Source organism: Primulina eburnea, chromosome 1 (assembly GCF_022965805.1).
Source record: "Primulina eburnea isolate SZY01 chromosome 1, ASM2296580v1, whole genome shotgun sequence".
NCBI classification, from domain to species: domain Eukaryota; kingdom Viridiplantae; phylum Streptophyta; class Magnoliopsida; order Lamiales; family Gesneriaceae; genus Primulina; species Primulina eburnea.
The window spans coordinates 10693668-10715545 of NC_133101.1; the positions used below are offsets into that span (position 1 = coordinate 10693668).

The 21878-nt window shown below is 34.3% G+C and overlaps 2 protein-coding genes across 3 annotated transcripts; both read left to right on the forward strand.

Annotated features, from left to right (window-relative positions):
• Positions 1-2164: 2164 nt before the first annotated feature.
• LOC140827420 (cold-regulated protein 27-like) lies at positions 2165-5273 on the forward strand. 2 transcript variants are annotated; one of them, XM_073190090.1, is made up of 5 exons: positions 2165-2365; positions 3118-3261; positions 3367-3628; positions 4549-4658; positions 4741-5273. In XM_073190090.1, exons 1-4 carry the CDS (start codon positions 2249-2251, stop codon positions 4632-4634), a joined length of 609 nt encoding a protein of 202 aa, XP_073046191.1. In that variant the 5' UTR covers positions 2165-2248; the 3' UTR covers positions 4635-4658; positions 4741-5273. The 2 variants fall into 2 exon arrangements, with proteins under 2 accessions (XP_073046191.1, XP_073046194.1); XM_073190093.1 differs by lacking the exon at positions 4741-5273 and having other exon boundaries at positions 3382-3628.
• Positions 5274-10176: 4903 nt separating this feature from the next.
• On the forward strand, positions 10177-11176 carry LOC140811230 (ethylene-responsive transcription factor ERF109-like). Its single transcript, XM_073169099.1, has one exon. The coding sequence runs from the start codon at positions 10251-10253 to the stop codon at positions 10989-10991; it is 741 nt and encodes a 246-aa protein (XP_073025200.1). The 5' UTR covers positions 10177-10250; the 3' UTR covers positions 10992-11176.
• Positions 11177-21878: the final 10702 nt, after the last annotated feature.

Here is a 21878-nt window from a genome sequence, read left to right on the forward strand (position 1 = left end):
ATCCTCACTTCTTAAATCTCAATTATTTAAATTTTTTTTATCGAATTTAAAATAATATTTTTATTATGATATAAAAAACAAAATTGTTAAATTTGTATTCAGTAATTTAGTAACTAATTTGTTTTAATCAACATTACAATTATAAAATATTGTCACACACACACACACACACACATATATATATATATAATATGCACTTAAAATAACTCATAGTATTATACTTTATTTTGGTAATTATGACTCTTTTTGTATGATGAAAATGTAAATCCGAATTACTTTGATACGGTACTTTTCTAGGAATACACCAAAGAAGAAGAAATACAAGGAAATTAGGGGCATGTGCCAAACTGCCAATAATGAAATTAAAAATTAATCAACTTTTAGGTGGGAACTTTAATGATTACCCTAATTAATAAATTAGTTGCTCTTAAAAATATCTAAAAATTAATATAATACCTCTTTAATGTCATCTTAATGCTCGAATTCAATTGGCGGATTTGACATAAGTTTTAAAATAAAATGGAAAAGAAAATATCATCGAGTCATCATCGCTTATCAAAATATATAATTAATAGTAAGTAAGAGTAGATAGAAATAGAACCAAACCAAATTTAAATATGTCACTATCGATTTTAAGTCATCTAGTCCTATTTTAAAATTAGTTAAAAAATTTAATTTGGATTAAAATTTAGATTAAAGAAGTCCAAAGCAAACCGGTTTTATACCTATATACGATTATATACAAAATAATAGACTTTGTAAGACCAAGTTTTGCAACAATTGATTTTATTTTATTTTTTGAAGTATATTTATTCCTCTTACCATTGGCAAGAAATGCTTGTTGATAAAAAATTACAAAGGATGATCGCGGATGTAAGATTTGAAGTAAATGAGTCGAAGATTAATGTTGTATTTGGTGCAGAAATAACATTATTTTGGTGTAAAATTTACACCAAAACGAATTTTGTGATTGAAGATGGCCTGCGAAATTCATTTTGAGGTTTTATATCTATACTATTATATAATATGATAGATGGTTATATTAACAAAATAATGTTATGACTTTTGGGTGGTTAGTTGTTTTTTCCGATTACACTTTATCTCTTACAAATTATATATTTAATATAATTGTATCATTGTTAAATAAGTAAATTATAATAAAATAATCATATTTGCAAACTCTTTCTTTTTTTTTACGAAAAATGTGTTAGATATATATTATTCGGAAAAATTATATTTTTTGTCCTATAATTTATATTTTATTTCAAGTGAATTTTGCATTTTACTCATGATAAGTTACAGTAAATTTGCACTTTTAGTTATGTAATTTGAAATATGCTTTTTTAGTTATGTAATTTGAAATATGCTTTTTTGATCTTGTAACGTATATGTTTTTTATTTTGTTTCCGTCATTCTTTTACTAGAAGACATTGGACTAAGATAAAAAATGACCAAAAAATAAAAAATTATAAGTCATATAACTACAAATAAAAATTCAATCAAAAATTTAAAAAATTACAAATTTAAAGATAAAAACATAATTTTCCCTATATATTATCTTAACTCTGCTTTGTAAATTAGGGGTGATATATTGTATGATATCTAAAAATAGATATTTGATATCGTACCGAAAATTACTATATTAAAAAATATTTATATCGATACCGTATCAAATATTCTGATGTATCATACCGGTTATATCAAAATATTTCAGTATATATATATACCATTTTGAATCGAAATATTAAATATTTTAATTTATATATAATATTTCGATATATATCAAAAATTTTAAATTTCATATAATTATAATATCAAATATTTTGATATCGATGTCATATCATATCCACAATTTAAGTTTTACGAGAATTTTGATAAATTCACTATATTTTTTATTACGATAACTTCAACATAAACAAAATTCGATATTTTTCCTAGCAAGATATTTTGGTCTGCCCGCACTTTTTAATTTCACAAAGTCAATTATTATGAAATACTCATGAGTCAATAGGGCGAGCGCGTGAGGGAAACGTGCGCGGGGCGGAAAATATCTGGCTGGAGATTAATAAAACCCTCCGCGGCGACCAATCGCTTTACTGACACGTGTAAAGCGCTCCCATGTGGAGCCCACACCACGCAAAACCGCCTCGCTCGCTCTCTTTATACGAAAGGGTTTTCTCCATTTTTAAATCCGATAAATCTAAGATATTTTCCTCCTCTTTCTCGTTGACAATTTCAATCCCCAAAAATGGAGAGGAATCTCCGGTCGGAGGAGTTGGTGCTGTGGAACAACGCCGAGGTTTCGTCTTTGACCGTTCAGAATGGCGGAGATGTTTTGCGTCTCCTCGCCAACGTTGCTGCTTCGGTAATCCGAGTTTTTTTATAAATGTTTTATGATTGATTTGTTGGGATTAGATTTTGTTAGATTGAATCTTTCAGTGTTTTTTCCAGCTGTTTTGACTGTGAGGTTGATGTAGTTAAGTTTGTGTTGAGATTTGAATGTGAAGTTCATGTAGTTAGGTTCACGTTTGCAGCAGTTTTTTTAGGCTTGATTCGTTGGTATTTAGGTTTTTTTGGTGCTTGCCTTCAAACCTGAAGGGGTGGATAGCTGTAGGATTAAGAGGAACAGGCCATTTGTTCCTGTTGCATTACTTGTTTTATTTTTGTCTTAGTGTTGTGTGGTTGAAATGCATTATCATTGTGCAAAGTAATTTGTTGATTGTTTTCTTCCGAGTTGGAAATGAAATCCAAAGAGGGTAAAAGGGGGATCTAAACTTTAGTGGCCACTTTTTGGCTTGTTTTTCTCTTTGAAAAAATTAATATATTCTATAATATGCGCGGGTACTTGCATTACCATGACAATGGGGAAGGGGATAATAAAGAATTGAAGGTTTAATGTCTGGTACTAACCATGTTTCTGAAAGTTTGTAGGTTTTATGATACGTGCTTTTGCTTGTTTTGTCAAATGTTGTCGTTGAACTCCTGTTTTAGATGTACCTTCCAATAGAATGTGCAGGGAGGAGATTCATCAATATGTATTTTCCTCTACAAATATTAACAGAAGGCCTTCCTTGAGTATTTGAATAGCATTTTCACATTCCTTTTTTTTTAATCCAGGACGATTGCTCAGCATGGACGAATGAGAAGCACAACTTATATCTTAATAATTTGGAAGTGTCATTTGTCACACAGCTTCACGAGTCTAGGGATTTGGTAAACAAGAATATGACTCAAAAGAAGCCAATAAATTCTCCCGAGCAGGTTGAAGAACTTTCTTGTTAGAAATTATAGTTTTAGTTTACTTTCCCAGCTGCATATTTCACTGAATGGGGAAACAGAAACATTATTTTTCTAAAGTTCTACCAGTTTACTGCTTCACAGCATGGCTGCTGGCGAAAAATTGATCATAGGAGAGATGAGCTTCTCTCATGTCCTACAGCTGATTCTCACAACTGTATGAAGAATTCATGGATATATTTTCACCATCCTTCCCTATCAGTTGACTTGCAGTCCGACCGTGAAAACCATTCTAGCAGAAAAGGGATTATGTCTCATGGATTGGCTACATGTTCACAACAAGTTTCTGCCATGAACCTGTACTATGCCAATTCTTTTGATTCGATGAAAGGTTACTCTAACTCGACCAGACTGTGTTTCCTTTTTTGCTGGCCATCCTTGTCTGCTTTTGATGTGTGCTTTTTTACTTAAGTATGTTATTCATCGTTCTAATCATGTTGGGTACTCGAAGATATTTTACTGCTTGGTTTAGAAAAAAGTATTCATGGGGCTAGAATATATATTCAACTGTGCTAAAATATATGATTGAGACTTCCAATTTACTAATCTTGCCGAGTCATGCAACGTTCATTTCTTCAATCACATGTGACTTTTTTTGGCATAGCAGCTGAATCAATTGTTGCAAGTTTCTTTTGTTCCTTTCCCTTTGAGTAAGGACGAGGAGTCAACAAATAGCATGATTGACACTTTCTTTCTTTTTTCTTATTATAACCGTTTTCAGAAATTTAAAGTTTATGAATGTCTTATTTCATTAACAATATGGTTTTAGACGAGTGCTAAGGTGTTAGGTGATCAAGGTGGTTGACTAAATGAAAGTTTTATTTTTCTACAGTTGACTTCACCAATGGTGAAGAAGTTGATAATCAAGTTTATTTGGAAATAGTCCATGCTCAAAGTGTATAGGCATTCCATACATCTGAGGCTCATAGTTACTGTCGTATATCAAGACCTTTTTGTCCGTAGTAAGTCAACCAAGTTAAAATTCTTTGGGTACAATGGGATTTTAAAATCGAAGTGCTAAAATTGCTTGTTTTGGAGTAGATTGCTCACGACGCAATCTAATGTTTATTTTGCATGCATCTTGTTTGAGGGTTCATTTTTATTTTTTATTTCTATGATATCTATTAGTCATCCTCCTTTTTTAAAAAAAATAATTTGTGCAACAATTTCATATAATAATTCAAAACGAATCAGATTGCATAATTTTGTTTATCATTGTATGGTAAAATTAGAAAATCTCGTTTCCTGCAGAGGGCACGGGTCAGAATTATGTGAATCATGAAGACAATGACCAACCAAATCTCAGGTCTGGGGTGGAAAAGATGAAATCAGCATAAGCCGATGGTCCAAGCCATGAATAAGTAATGTCTTGAATTATTCAGAACTTCTGTTTACGTTCAAGAACCTACTAGGTTTCTTCTTCACATGCATTTTTTCTTTCAGATGTGTGCCCAGGAAATTATAGTCGACAAAGAATTAAGCAGTTAACTCTTCGTTTCGTGGAGCCAAACCAGAACTTCTTGACTTTACTTTTGAACGATGACAATGGAAAAGATCGAAAGCTTTTAATTTTTGCTCTCGGACCATACATAGTGGAAAGAACAAAAGCAACTCCCATCCAGGTTACTTGGAATGACACCACCTGACTAAATTTCGCTTGCTATAATATTACCTGTCTATGCATATTTTTTTGTTCAGAATAGTAACAGAATTTTCCGTTGCGTATGTTCGACTGTATGATTTATTATTATTTACTAATGAGATATAGATCCAGATGATATACTTTATATATGTAAAGCCGCCCGGTACAAGTGGACGCTCCTCCCTCTCTCGAATTTTTGTTGTTGTGATGCTGCAGTTCAATATTGGATTTTCTGCGAGGCTTTCTGGCCAAATGTACATACTCTGTGTTGACAAACTATCGGCGTCTTCTGTACGTGGCTTTATCGTTAAATTCAATACCAAGTTGCTAAATATTTTCATTTGATGAAGATGGCTATTAAGATCTTGTTTATGTTGGAATTTTTACAAAATATTTTATATTTCAAATAAAGAAATTATTGATTTTAATTTCTAAATTAATGATATTAATTTTTCACGTCAATAACTAGTTATTACAATTGAATTTTGTAACCGTTTTCCATCATGATTCTGGATTATTGTTATTAATGGTGATCATTAAATATTTGTTAGTTTTTGTATATACACCCCCATACACGTTCTTGAAGAGATAGATACAGGGAAGAAGAACATTTTCTTCAAACACAAATAAGTATAATTTTCTCCCCATAATTTTGTTATGCAATCTATAACAATTGTGTTATCTAGTCACTTGAGTGCTTTGAGTTGATATCAATTTCCTTTGCTTCTTCTACCACTGACATAATATGAAGCTTGTTCTGAACCGTGCAACTCGCGAGCAAGACGATATCGTTGTATTCTGATGAGTATTTGGTTATAATCTTGTTGAATCGACGTGTTAACTACAGGGGCGGATTTAGTGTAGGGCGAACGGGGGCCACGGCCCCCCCAAAAAAATTTAAAAAAATTTTTTAGCGACGGTTGTGACGGAAACCGTCGCAAAATGCGTGACGGTTTTATCAACAACCGTCGCTATATGGCGGCCACGGTCCCCTCAAATATTTAAAAAAAATTTTTTAGCGACGGTTATATAGAAACTGTCGCGGTTTAGCGACGGTTTTACAAAAACCGTCGCAAATACCGCGACGGTTTATTGTAACCGTCGCCATATTGCGACGGTTTTAGAGAAAACCGTCGCAAAGGTGGCTCCCCCAATGTCAAAATCCTAGATCCGCCCCTGGTTAACTACGAGGAGATAAAAATGCTTTTTAGTCCAGTGTTTCAGCACGTCTCGATCTAAATATTTTCTCATCAAATTATTTTTCGCCCCAACCCATCTACCTAAATTTCCAATAATCTAAAGAGTATTTCTGTTGAAATTTTTGGTTCACACGACTCAATTAGTGATACGGTATGTCTGATAACTAAATGGAGATGGTCAGGTAAGGTTAAGCCCCTTCTCATTTATTATTATTTATCGGGGAATAAGGTACGATTCTATATGTCCCTTTATTTCTACGTGCTTGGTAATCTTGATAAATCAAATTGGTTCGAAGCTCACATCTATGTACTGTTGGACGTTGGTTAATGTATTTGCTTGAATCACCATGTTTACCCTTATTTTATTTTACTTTATTAGTGAGAACTAAGTATGCTCGAGAACACATTTTATTTTTGAGAGTCGATATTAATCTCGTGCTTATGAAAATTATTACTATATTTTTTTTTTCAAAAAAATAAAAACAAAGAAAGAAACCCGAAGGTATTGGCAAATTTTGAAAAAAATATTTATAGCTATTCATTAGTGTGACCATTTCATGTTATTAAAAATGATAATAAATGAAAGTTTGAGGATATTGAATCGGTGATAGCCAAATTGAACATTCTTTATAGAAGAATGCCCTCAAGTTATAAGTTCGAGAATATTACGACTGAAGTTGAAATTTTAGTTAATCTAAGTTTCATTATTTGATATTTAGAACATATTTGATGATATGCACAATTTGAAAATATGGTTCTATTTTTATTTTACAGATATTTTTATGCGGGCGTATGTTGATATATGGATTAACATGACATTTAATTTGTCTTGAGAGATGTTGCAAAATGTGAGGGGCCATAATTTGCTTGTAAAATTATTTATTTGGTCTTTTAAGTTATGGAATTTAAATTGTGATCTATATGTACAAATATTTATATGAAAATGATGATGAACAAAATGTGATTGATTAGTTGAGATCTCAATATATATTGGAAATAAAGCTATTTGGATAAAAAAAAAAAATTTAAACATATGAACTAATTATTTTTTTGAGTTTTGTGGGATATATTTTTTGAAGAGAATTAATTGTGCATTGAGTATGATTATATTTAAAAACAAGTTATTATATGTTATGCGAAGCCTTTACAAGATTTTTAAATTTTTGCTTGACTGAAATTACTATCTTGTAATTCAATCTTATTATACCTTCATTATTTTTGAAAGAAAAAGATTGAAAAACTAATCTTGTTTCTTACACAAAAAATGTTTTTTTTTTAGTTAATTTAATAATATTATGATATGTCAATTTTGATGAAGTATTTATTATTGAGGTGCAATAATTGTCTCAACTGGATAGAGCACCGAACCATGATGTTTGGGCTGTTATGCTATTTAATATATTTGAATTGCACAATTACCAACGGCTATAGCTTTATTAAAGAGACAATCACTTGATCCTATGATTGGCATCAGAGCCGAGCCAAAGTCATGAGTTCGATTTTCATCGATTGCAATGTATGCAATTATTATGAGGGAGATTATTGATGTGCAATAATTGTCCCTGCTGAGTAAACGACCGACCCATGTTGTTTGGACTGCTATGCGATTTAAAAGATTTGAGTTGCACCATTAACACAAATTATAATTTTTGGTAGAAAAAAACAAGCCATGAGTGCTACATTCGTGTACTGATAGAATTTTTGAGGTGTGAGAGCTGCTATACACATAAAATAATATTGAATTATGAAAATTATTTTGAGATATATTGATATTGTCGTATATGTGATAACAAATTGAGAGATGTGGCTATCAAAATGTGCTATTTTGAATTAAGTGTTTCTTAGTAGTTCATACACTATTGGTAAAGAAAAACATGAAAAATTATATATGGTTTCCAGTAAGTGTAAAGACTACTTACATACTACTTACTGGCCATAATGAGTTTAAAGTTGCTGCAACAACGGAAAACAAAACGACTCCGTGTAGATAAAATACTACGTGTCATGATGTATTGAATTATACAATAAAATAAGAAAATGGTTCTATACAATATACTTGTAACGGTCATGGGTCATGGCATAACATGGGTCTCGGCTCATACACGCACCATTACGCATATGACTTATCCAGCCCGACACTGGAGTTTTTACCTTCTAGGATTAGAACACAAGACCTCCTGGACTTATATATAGATTTTGGCAGCAATCCTGGGACCAATTGCGCTACAATACTGCTGGTCACAAATCGCGATTTTGAGTACTAATTAAGATTGTTGACCTTTATACATACAAATTATATATATTTCGGGAGAATAAATTTATGTTGCAATTATGTGTTACATACATGGTGATGATGGTGATTAAGGTGATTTCATCACCATGGATGATTAAAATATTGGGAGACAACAAATTTATTCATGAATTGATCATGAAACATGCAAATATTGATCATGAAACATGCAAATATATGGGAAACTGGTGTATTAGCGCATGAAAAACATCACTTGTGCATTTCTTTTCTCGATTTGTCACAGTAATTTTTATCATCTTTATCAAAATTTTCTTCGAAATATATGGGGAATTGTTGAAAATTTTACAAAATATTTTATATTTCAAAGAAAGAAATTATTGATTTTAATTTTTGAATTAATTATGTTAATTTTTCACATTAATATCTAATTATTACCATGGAATTTTGTATCCATTTTCCATCAATCATTATTATTAATAGTGATGATAATTAAATCTTTGTTAGTTTTTGTATATATACTATACGCATTCTTAAAGGTATAGTTTGGTACATGTGATAAGAGGTAGATTGATAAATATTTCTAATTATCTCACGTTTGGTATCTTTTTAGAAAGCCCATGATTATATCATGGACTCGTGATAAATAATTTTATATAGGGATAAAATATCTCTTTTATAAGATGTGATAATTTTAATCTAATGATAAAAACACCACAAATGAACCTCAATCTATAAAAATCATAAATTCTATTGTTCTCTCATTTCACTTGTAGGTAGAAATTAAAATCAAATAAATATTTTTATTTATTTTATATATTATATAATATAATAATTATATAAATGAACTCGAGATAATTATATAAATGATTTGTATAAATCTCAATAACATTATTAATATCACTCGATTAACGTTAAAAATTTATATTTGACTTGAATCACAAAATTAATAGCTCAATTGTCATATTATATAATATATAAAATTAGGTAAAACAAAAAATAATAAATCATGCAAGCATTGTGGGCGCATGAACAGATAAGAAATATGAACTCAAGCAACAAATTTGAAATTATAAAATTTATTATGATAATGTTCATTTTGTCATTACAATCTAATATATAAATTCAATCATTCTTATTAAAATCATACCAAACAATAAATATAATAGCCTACATCTTATTTTTCGTGAACTTATCCTTGTATTATATATCATATGTTTATCCTATCATGTGTTCTAAGAGAATAAAAAATCACATCTTCATCAAACACAAAGAAAGACAATTTTTCCCTGAAAGTGTTGTTATGCAATCTAGCATTTGTGTATTCCGACCACTTATGTGCTCTAAGTTGAGCTTAATATCTTTCTTTACTTTTTCTATCATTGTGACATAAAACGAGAGTTGTTTATTGAATTCTTACTGTACAACTCTAATATTATTGGGCCGAAGTTAACCATTTTGTGTTCATCCAGGCCCATTTATATTCCCAACCCAGGCCCATTTCTACCTCTGAATCAGCACCGGCTTTTGTGCTTTTGTAAGAGAATACGTCATAGTATTCGTGACCCGTTCAAATTGCAATGTAATGTGAACACGAAGCTGGATTGCCAGCTGTTTAAAAAAAAAAAAGAAGCTCGATTGCCAGCTCATCAGATATTTCCAAGTGACCTTTGACCCGACCCGATTGCCCAAATAATAATAATCCCCACGTGCCATCGCTAGCAGATATTCAATTCAATTCCATCCCGTGTTAAACTTGTGTGCACGAGTCGTATATATATCGCATCCCATTTACTTCCTTTTCAATCTTCTAATTTCAAGAAAGTCAATCGAACAGGAGAAATTTGTTGAAATCAGCAGTCAAATGAGCTACCACCGCCAAGTTCCGGAGTCGCTTCCACCTCCTCCGCCGCGGCTGACCGGTGAAGAGGAAGCTGCGGTCATGGTGGCAGCCTTGAAGAATGTGATTAACGGGGGTGATAGTTCCGCCGCTAGACCGGTTCAAGATTTCGAGATTCCGCCGTTTTTTCATCGAGATTCTGGATTTGTTGCTGTTTCCGATTATATGGAGACTTGCAGGTTCTGCAGGATAAAGGGTTGCTTGGGATGCCATTTCTTCGACGGAGAGAAGAAGGATGGTTTCAAAAGTGCGGCGGGGAAGAAGAAGAAGGTGGGCGCGAAGAAGAACTACAGGGGTGTCAGGCAGCGGCCTTGGGGGAAGTGGGCGGCGGAGATAAGGGACCCCCGTAAGGCGGCGCGGGTGTGGCTGGGGACGTTCCAGACGGCTGAGGAGGCGGCGCGTGCTTATGATAAGGCAGCGATCGAGTTCAGGGGACCCAGAGCAAAACTAAATTTCCCTTTCGCGGATTACACTTCTGGTTCGGCTTCGACTTCGACTTCGACTTCGACTTCCTCCCCCGCGCCACCGGCTGCGCTGCAAGGAAATATAAACTTCCAAGTGATTGAGAATAGGCCTGATCACAAGGATTTGTGGGAGTTGGGGACAATCGGAGAAGAGGAGATTCAACAATGGATAACGATGATGGATTCTGCTAATGGCGATTCCTCGGTTTCTGCTAATGGCGGGAATATTCAAAGCGTGTGATTATATATTAATTGCTAATTATCTTTTTTTTTTTAATATAGAAATTTGAGATGTCAAAAAATGTCATTGACGAAATTATTTTACACTAAATAGATTTTTGGTAGGGTAATTTTAATTAATGTTTGGTTTTAGTAAATGAATTTGTTTTAGATATTTAGTCTTATTTTTGTTGAAACATTAATTTTGCGTATAATATAATATATGATATATCAAGTTCAAGCGAAAATCGAATTAAATGTGAAAAATATATATATTAATAAAAATATATATATATATACAGAGGCGGCCCTGGGGTGGTCAATATGGGGCCACCGCACAGGGCCCCTAGCTGGATAGGGCCCAATGAAATTGGGGTTAGGGGTATATTAGGTTGAATATTTGGGCTTTGGATTTTATCTTCAAATTTTTTAAAATTTAATAGTGGGTAGTGGGTTTATCAATCGGACACTTCAAATTTTTATGTTGATCCTTACATCTAAAAAGAACCACCAAAATAGAGAATATAATGTTTTTTTATTATAGATATTAGTTTATGTAATCAAATAATGAAATTATCTTTATATCATTGATTTTAGTATTATTTTTATATAAATACAAAGGGCTTTTTTTTTTCTTTTGCACCGGGCCCTTCAAAGTCTAAGACCGGCCCTGTATATATATTAATATAAATTTAATATAAACAAACTTTAATATATTAAAGTTTGTTTAATTCGAAACTCCAAAATAATATATGAAAATTTAACCGACCAATTCAAAATATAGTTAATTACAAATGGGTGATACGAGTAAAGTGGGTAAGTTCGATCCTGGGTGTGGGGGCAGTGCCCACACCCAGGATCAATGGCTGGGATTCAATTTCATGGGGAAATTTTTTTTTAAAAAAAATAAAAATTGGACCAGAAAAAATTCTGGCCCTTGGATGTACCCCTGCAGGCACTGCCTGTAGGGGTAGGAAAGAATAAACCAGTAAAGTGGCGCGTGCTAAAATCCAATACTTAATTAAATGGGTGCATATTTAGCATGTGCCCTTATTCTATAATTTTCTTTTATTACTTATTATATTATAATCTGTGTGCTTTACTTGTAAAGGGATGCAACAGAGACACCACATAATTCCTCATCCTTAATATTTTATTTAGATTTTAATATAACGAACAAATATATATTAAAAAATCAAACTAATGGGAATCCAATATATTTTAAATAAGGCAAAAATTTGTGTGAGACGGTCTCACAGGTCGTATTTTGTGAGACATATATCTTATTTGGGTCATCATGAAAAAATATTATTTTTTATTCTAAGAGTATTGCCTTTTATTGTGAATAACAGTAGGATTGATCCTTCTCACAGATAAATATTCGTGATACCGTCTCACAAGATACGTACTTTTTAATTAAATTGGCTATATTTTTATTTCATCTCAATTCTTTGGTAAATAAGACTAGGGTGTTCATTTAAACCGAATTGAACAAATTCGGTTAATCGGTTCACCCGAAATCATGATCGAAAACTAAAATGGATTGAACGGTCACAGTTCAACTAAAAACAAAAATAGTTTCAGTTTTTTCAGTTGGGATTTCAGTCTAACCGAATTTTCCATTTTTAAGTTTTTTTTATTCATATTTAATATTAATAAAAATAATAACAAAATATGTAAAAAACTAAAAATGATTATAAAAATGTAAAACATAAAATAAAATGGTTTTTGGTACGGGTAATCGAGCGAAAAACTTAAACTGAACCAAAAACTCGAAAACCAAAATCTGAACCGTGTTCACTCTAAACGAGACTATACAGTGGGGTCAAAAACCCACACTTTTAAAAAGACAAACAAACACGATTTAGGCATAGTTTAGTACATGAGATAAGGGATAAATTGATAAAAAATCATCATTATCCTATGTTTGTTACCTTTTTAAAAAGCTCGTGATATTAAATAATAATAATTTAGAAGGATAAAATGTCCTTTCTATTATGTGTGATAATTTTAATTTAATGATAAAATACACTACAAATGACTTAATTGCCCTCAATTTATAAATGATTTTTATAAATATATGCTAGTAGGTAGAAATTAAAATCAAATAAATGTTTTTATTTATTTTTATATATTATATAATATGATAATTATATAAATGAATTCGAGATAATTATATAAATAATTTCTATAAATATCAATAAAATTATTAATATCAATCGATTAATCTTAAAAATTGATATTTGACTTGACTTACAAAATCAAGGGCTCAATTTTCATATTATATAATATATAAAATTAGGTAAAAATAAATAAATCAAGCAAGCACTATCGGCTCATGAACACATAAAAAATATGAACTCAAGCAACAACTTTGAAATTATAAAAGTTGTTATGATAAGGTTAATTTTGTCCTTACAATCTAATATATAAATTTAATCACTCTTATTAAAATCATACTAAATATTAAATATAATATCCCACATCTTATTCATCATTAACTTATCCTTATATTATATATCACATGTTTATCCTATCATGTGTACCAAACTATGCCTTATAATATATGTCCTGGTTAATGAGTTTAAGGTGTTTTAGTTTGAATTATGTGACATTTTGACTTAACAATGTTGAATAAGAGAGTACTTCAGGTATAGATATGTCGGCCGACCGTGTCCCTACTGTGCCATTTGAATCATGCACGGCTTAAAAGATTTTTTCTGTAACATGATTATCTAATGTAACTTCCGATAAGAAAATCAATCTATCAATTATGCATGCTGGTTTTTGTTCATCGAGGATTTTCGAAAATTCTTACATTTTCCTGTCATAGGTCGTACGTCTTGACTTTTTGAATATATATCTGGCTTATTTAATTTTTAAATATTGTCTAATATACAAAATAATGTATTTTTTGCGGATGAAAAAAAATAAAAAAATAATTTTGCATGTTACTTATATATACACATAATTTTTTTCCGTCAAATTAGGCTTTTCCGTTATCCGTTGTTAGTTAGAAATTGATTCAAACTCCTCGATCTAACCGACCGATAAAATAAGAATTATTGAGAGCCGAGATTTAGATGCTAGACGGAAAGCAATATCTTCTCACTGCAATATCCTAGTATTTGGATCCTCTACTAGGTTGAAAACACAACATTTGGTGTTGTACATTTTTTACACGAGATTTAGATGATCACGTGATCATCTTGTGGACATCACACCAGATAAATTTTAAAAGTTGTCAGATCAAAGAAGATGATCATGTGATCATCTCGTGTAAAAAGTGCACACACGTGGTGCTGTGTTTTCAACATAGTAGAAGATCCAAATACTAGGATAGCTCTTCCAGGTTTTTTTGTGTGATTCAAATCGAAATTCGCATAAATCTGTTGCGGCTAATAATAACACATTAGAATAGCTCTCTGTTACTGACTTTATGAATGGTGTTGTCTAAGTTTTACCTGCAGAATGAAGGTTTATACATGATCTATTTTATAAGGCTTACTCAACTGTAATTTTGTCTTGCCAGTGATTTAATGATTTTGAAAGCGAAGCTACATTAATAATTTGCATCATCAAATTGTCACCTACTATACTTTCCATATCAAACAATCATCTAATATTTTATTTTACCACTTGTTCCTTTGATCTTTTCCTCTAGAGATGTTCACACTCTGATTCACAACTTCCAAAGTGCTACAAGTGTAGTTCGTGCTCCTTGGAGATCGCCGCTTGTATCAGATCATGTTCTTTTGAATATCATCTATGCCGGAGTTGATGCTAGTGATGTAAAGTTTTTTCCATGAACCTTGTTTTTTTCAATCATTTGGTCCAAATATTTTAACATGTCTCCCATCAAATTTTGCCATAGATAGAGCTTGTGTAGAGATGAACTGCCATCATCAAAGAGGATTCTGGTGGCCAAGGGGTATTTATTCTATTGATGAATATGTCTCTCTCTCTCTCCAGCTTGAAATGCTTATTAATGAAAACTATCTCTGGACAGGTGAATTTTAGTTCTGGACGGTACTTTGGTGGGGGTGGTACTTGTTGGTCCCACGTGCGGAATTTGAGATAATAAAACCCGAAAATAAAGAATAAACTGGACACCGAGATTTACGTGGAAAACCCCTAAAAATTATTAGGGTAAAAACCACGGGCAAGATGAAAAGAATTCCACTATAATATTTTGTGGTGTACAACTCACTCACTGTGTTTCCAAAGAGAACACACACTCTCTTAATACAGGAGAACAAAACACCTCACAAATATTATAGAACACACTCAAATATGTGTATACTGAGAGAGGAACTCAGAACGGGATGCGATGAAATGTTCGAATGATGCATCTATTTATAGATGCATCATCCAGTGTGAACCAGGAAATTGCGCACAATTTCATTACGCAATTTCCATCCAACTTTGTTGACCCGCGAAATATGCCAACACGTTTTTTTTCTTTCTTTGATTGGCCCCTACCTCATTAACTTCTTTGTCTCTTGGTCGACATTTCTCCCACTTGGAGATTTGATTGAGAATCAAACACATCTCCACACATCCTTTCAATCTTGCCATTCCCTGCTGCTTACGTTTCCGCTAGACCACTTGAGAATCTGCACCACTCAAACTTTTCAATGTTCACTGGCTTGGTCATAAAATCAGCTATGTTGTCCTTCGTATGGATCTTCTGCATATCCACACTTCCTTCCTCTACTACTTCCCGCACAAAGTGAAATTGTACTCCAATGTGTTTCGTCCTGGAATGAAAGGCTGGATTCCTTGCGATGTGCAAGGCACTCTGACTGTCACAAAACAAAGGAACACTCTCTTGTTTGTGCCCGATCTCCTCGAATAACCTTTTAATCCATATTGCCTCCTTACAACCTTGAGTAGCTGCCATGTATTCTGTCTCTGTTGTAGATAACGCCACAACCGTCTGCAGTTTTGAAACCCAGCTTACTACTCCCCTCGCAAGTGTAAACACATAACCAGTAGTAGATTTCCTCTTATCAGGATCACCTGCATAATCTGAATCGACATAGCCCCTGAGTGTAAAATCCGATCCTCCATAACATAATGCAGCATTCGAGGTACCCTTAATGTATCTAAGAATCCTCTTCACAGTGCTCCAATGCTCTCGTCCAGGATTCGCCATATACCGACTAACTGCTCCCACTGCTTGAGCAATGTCCGGTCTTGTACATATCATGGCAAACATCAAACTTCCCACTGCTGATGCATACGGTACTCGAGACATCTTCATCCTCTCTGCTTCACTGCTAGGACACATCTCGGAGGATAACTTGAAGTTAACAGGAAGAGGGGTCAATATTGGCTTACTATCTTGCATGTTGAAGCGTTGCAAGACTTTCTTCAAATAATTTTTCTGGGAAAGCCAAATCTTTCTGTTACTTCTGTCTCGATGAACTTGCATCCCTAGAATCTTGTTTGCTGGTCCCAAGTCCTTCATATCAAATTCCCTAGCCAACTGTGCCTTCAATCCTTGGACCTGATCTTTGTTGGGGCCTGCTACCAACATGTCGTCCACATACAACAGCAAAATGATATAATCATCACCAGACTTCTTGAAATAAGTACAAGGGTCTGCACTCAGTCTGTTGTATCCAAGGCTCATGATATAGGAATCAAATCTCTTGTACCAACACCTCGGCGCCTGTTTGAGACCGTACAGAGATTTCTTCAACCTGCAAACCAAGTTCTCTTTGCCTTTTTCCGCAAAACCTTCTGGCTGGAGCATATAGATTTCTTCTTCAAGATCTCCATGAAGAAACGCCGTTTTTACATCTAGCTGTTCTAGATGTAGGTCAAACACCGCACACAATGCCAACACTACTCTGACTGTTGTAAGCCGAACCACAGGAGAAAATATCTCATTGAAGTCAATACCTTCTTTCTGAGCATACCCTTTTACTACCAATCTAGCACGATACCGTTCCACTTGATTATTGCCATCTCGCTTGATCTTATAGACCCATCTGTTACCGATGGCTTTCCTCCCTCGTGGTAGTGTAACAAGATCCCAAGTTTTATTCCTGTCTAATGCCTCCAATTCTTCTTGCATTGCTATCATCCACAAAGATACATCCGAGCTTTGAGTAGCCTCGTGGAAACTCGATGGCTCACCATCTTCTGATAATAGACAATATGCAATGTTGCTTTCAGTGACATAATCTGAAAGCCAACCTGGTGGTCTTCTGTCTCGAGTTGACTGCCTCACATTGGAAACCTCAGACTCAACTTGTACTTGTTCTTCGTGCTCTGGTACTGCTTCACAAGAAACTTGACCTTCGTCTGTCTTATTTTCTACCTGAAAAATAGTAGTTTCTGAATTCTGTGTGCCTTTGTCTCCCTTTACTTTATCTTCCTCGAAGATAACATCCCTGCTGATGACAAGCTTGTGAACAGTAGGATCCCACAAGCGAAACCCCTTTACTCCATCAGCATAACCCAAGAAGATACATTTTCTGGATTTCGAATCCAACTTCGATCTTTCTTGCTCATTGTACAGAACGTACACCGGACTTCCAAATGTATGCAAATGAGAATAATCTGTCGGCTTCCCAGTCCACATCTCCATCGGAGTCTTCAGATCAATCGCCACTGAAGGAGAACGATTGATAATATAACAAGCGGTTTTGACTGCTTCCGCCCAAAATGACTTTTCTAGACCTGCAGTCCTCAACATAGCTCTTGTTCTGTCCAACAAGGTTCTATTCATCCGCTCTGCCACTCCATTCTGTTGAGGTGTGTAAGCCGTCGTGAACTGTCTCTTGATGCCTTTATGTTGACAAAATTCATCAAACTCGTCACTGGTATATTCTCCTCCATTGTCAGTCCTCAGACACTTGATTTTCTTTTCAGAATCAAGTTCAACTCGCGCTTTGAAATCTTTGAAGATCTGGAAAACATCTGATTTCTTCTTGATCGGATACACCCAACATCTCCTAGAGAAATCATCAATGAACGAGACAAAGTATCTCGCTCCTCCTAGGGATACAACTGGTGCTTGCCAAACATCCGAATAAATCAGCTCTAATATGCTTTTGCTCCTGGCAGTAGAAGTGCCAAACTTTAATCTGTGTTGTTTACTGGTAACACAGTGCTCACAAAAGGGTAGTGACACTTTTGTAAGTCCCGGCAGCAGCTTCCGTTCTGAGAGAATTTTCAACCCTCGTTCTGACATATGCCCGAGCTTTCTATGCCATGACACTGTTAATTCTTCTCCTGAACCAATTGATGCAACAGCTAGTTCTGCCTCTTTGTGTGTTTCTCCCAAAAGTACATACAGATTTGCAGCAACCTTTTCCGCCTTCATAACCACAAGCGCGCCTTTCACAATTTTCATGATCCCGTTCTCGATCCGAGTTTTGCACCCGATGTCATCCAATTGCCCCAAGGACAAAAGATTTTTCGTCAGTCCTTTCACATGTCGTACCTCCTGTATGGTGCGAATGGTGCCATCAAACATTTTAATTTTGATAGTACCGACCCCAGCGATTTCCAAGGCATGATCATTTCCCATGAATACAGATCCTCCTGAGACTGGTTCATAATGATCAAACCATTCTCTCCGAGACGTCATGTGCCACGTCGCTCCTGAATCCATTATCCATGTGTCACAAAATTTGTGCCTGCCTTCCGCAACTGTTGCTGCTTCGCTGAATAATATTTCACCACTGCCTGAAGTACTGGCCACATTTCCTTGAGAACTTTTATCGATACTCGTACACTCTTTCTTGAAGTGCCCTTTACCGCCACATTTAAAGCAGTAAATATTTTTCTTCTTACTTCTCGACTTTGATCTACCTCGTCTTTGGCTCCCACTGGAGTCACGGTCCATGAATCTTCCTCTTATCATCGGCAAAGCCTCTGCCTGCTTCGAAGTTACCAACCTGTCTTCCTTATTCTTGCGCCGGCTTTCTTCTCCGAGAACCGCAGTTAAGACATCGTCGAATCTTAGAAAGCCCATAAGAATATTGTTGGTAATGTTGATGATAAGTTGATCGTATGAATCTGGTAGACTTTGAAGTAGAAGCTCCGCACGTTCATTTTCCCCTATTTTATGCCCCATGGAAGTGAGTTGGGCAAATAGAGTATTTAGTGTGTTGATATGGTCGGTCATCGATGAAGATTCCGCCATCCGAAGAGTATAAAGCCTTCTCTTTAGGAAAATCATATTGTGTAGGGACTTGACCTCGTACATCTTTGTCAGAGTATCCCAGATAACTTTGGCTGTTTTTATCTCAGAGATACTTGACAAAACTTCGTCTGCAATAGCCAAGTGTAAATTGGCAACATCATTATCATTCATCTCATTCCACTTTCCATCATCCGTAATCTCCACCGGTCTATCTCCAATAGCCGCCAAGCAATTCTCCTTTCTTAAAACTGCTTGTATCTTTATTTTCCACAACATAAAATTGCTTCCGTTGAACTTTGCTATCTCGTACCTTCCCGCCATTATGCCTACAACAATTTTAATAGACCGGACAAAATAATCCCGCCTTAAATAAAAAATCTCAAAAAATCTTTTCTGATGTGGAAGATCAGTCTAGGCTGCAACCACAGAGCATACTCAGAATTTTAAGAAATTTTAAACCAAGGCTCTGATACCACTTGTTGGTCCCACGTGCGGAATTTGAGATAATAAAACCCGAAAATAAAGAATAAACTGGACACCGAGATTTACGTGGAAAACCCCTAAAAATTATTAGGGTAAAAACCACGGGCAAGATGAAAAGAATTCCACTATAATATTTTGTGGTGTACAACTCACTCACTGTGTTTCCAAAGAGAACACACACTCTCTTAATACAGGAGAACAAAACACCTCACAAATATTATAGAACACACTCAAATATGTGTATACTGAGAGAGGAACTCAGAACGGGATGCGATGAAATGTTCGAATGATGCATCTATTTATAGATGCATCATCCAGTGTGAACCAGGAAATTGCGCACAATTTCATTACGCAATTTCCATCCAACTTTGTTGACCCGCGAAATATGCCAACACGTTTTTTTTCTTTCTTTGATTGGCCCCTACCTCATTAACTTCTTTGTCTCTTGGTCGACAGTACTGACCTTACTTCTCGCCTTCCCTTCGATGCTGGTGTAAACACTCGCTTCACGTGTTTGCTTGATGCTATCAGCAAAGATTTCAAGTTTAAGGAGACAAACTAAACTTTAGCCAAAACTGTGTATAGTTCTTCATACCACACAACAGTTTTCAACATTTAGTTTTGTGTGTTACTTTCCGTATGATTTGCATAATATTAAGTTCTGCATTTTCCTACTTCCTAGTTAGACTAGCCTGTTTTAGACTATAACAGTGATTTGTTTTCTTTCTCCCTTCGTATCCAACAGTTTCATCAGAAATAAAACACATCTTCATGTAGTAAAATACTCCATCTGGAAATACGTATCTGATTTAAATGCATGGTCAGAGAAGGAAAGTGTGACTTTATGATCCACGGGGTTCGACTATTTTTCTTTCCAAACATCCAGGCATTTCAACTCTGCATGATAAGATTGAAGTGCCAGAATTTTTTTAAATTTTTAGTAAGTCCATGTGTACATGCACATGCGTCCTCTGTATTCTTTTTACTCTTTATGAAAAAAAAATTTACAAATTGCTTTTCCTTGCTTTCTTCCTAGAATCATGAAACTCGAGTTTCTTTATCAGATGCACTTTTTAAGCGGTGAGCGACGTCGATGATGACTAGGAAATGCAAACCTTTGTTGTTTTTGTAACATTCTGGTGTCATATCTCCACAATATTTCAGCAGCGTAGGCAGTGATCATACTTTCTAAATATTAGTTTTAAATTGGTCAGTTTATTAAAAGTACTTGAGAGCCATCATCTGAACTTGTACATCTCGTTTCTGTTGATTATTTGATGGAGATATTGTTTCCATCTATTAAGAAACCTTTCGATCATGTTATGATATTGATGGTGTTGATCTTTGCACTATGAGCATTTCAGTTTATTTATCTCTTGAATCTTGAGTTGGTTCTGGTTTAGAGTTAACTTTGTATATGTTTAGTTTCACATCTTCTTGTTGTTGGATCTCGGTTTCTCGTGCCCAAATCGCAGCGAAAGTTTTAAAAAAAATTTAGATCTTGACATTCAAGATATTGTTTGAGCACTCGTATGGTTTTTAATATTTATAGGAGTTAGAAAATTTTATTTTTAGTGAAATTTTCACTTGGCTCCAACTACTCCGGTATTAGTGGACGTAGATCTTATTGTAAGTCCCTACGAACGTTCTTCGATATCCTAATCCGGTCCACGACTAATATATTTATTCCTCTTCTAACTTGCACTAGAAAGTATAGAAGATATTTTGCGGAGAGATGAAACACGAAGAAAAAATCAACTCAATCTATAAGCCGAATTTTTCTTGCAAGAATTGAGAGTTTTTGAGAGCAGCACACAAATACTCGGGGAGTGCCGAAAATTCCGAAATCTTGTTCTTAAACTTTCGGATGCCTCTTCAATAGGGATGGCAATTTTCCCCACGGGTTTGGGGCCCCGCGGGGAAAACCCGAAACGGGGATGGGGATCCCGATTTTTTCGGTTTTGGTTTCGGGTTCGGGGATTTTTTTAAATCCCCTATATAGTTCGGGGCGGGTATGTGATTATTATCCCCATCCCCGAAATCCCCGAACCCGCCCCGAAAATAATATCAATAATAAAATAATAGTATTATTAGTATTAATAATATAATAATATTGTTTTTTAAAATATTAATAATAATATTATTATTAATATTGATATTGTTATTAATATTAATATTATCTCTAATAATAATAGATAATAATAAATTTTGGTTTGAGAAAATCTTCGAATCCATCATCGTCTTGTCATATTAATATTTTTG

What these genes read in the sequence shown, in the direction of transcription:
- LOC140811230 (XM_073169099.1), top strand. Translation starts at nt 10,251, where the DNA reads ATGAGCTACCACCGCCAAGTTCCGGAGTCGCTTCCACCTCCTCCGCCG.
- LOC140827420 (XM_073190090.1), top strand. Translation starts at nt 2,249, where the DNA reads ATGGAGAGGAATCTCCGGTCGGAGGAGTTGGTGCTGTGGAACAACGCC. An exon ending in TCGCCAACGTTGCTGCTTCG is followed by an intron (nt 2,366 to 3,117) that starts GTAATCCGAGTT and finishes TTTTTAATCCAG; the next exon opens with GACGATTGCTCAGCATGGAC. An exon ending in CAATAAATTCTCCCGAGCAG is followed by an intron (nt 3,262 to 3,366) that starts GTTGAAGAACTT and finishes AAGTTCTACCAG; the next exon opens with TTTACTGCTTCACAGCATGG.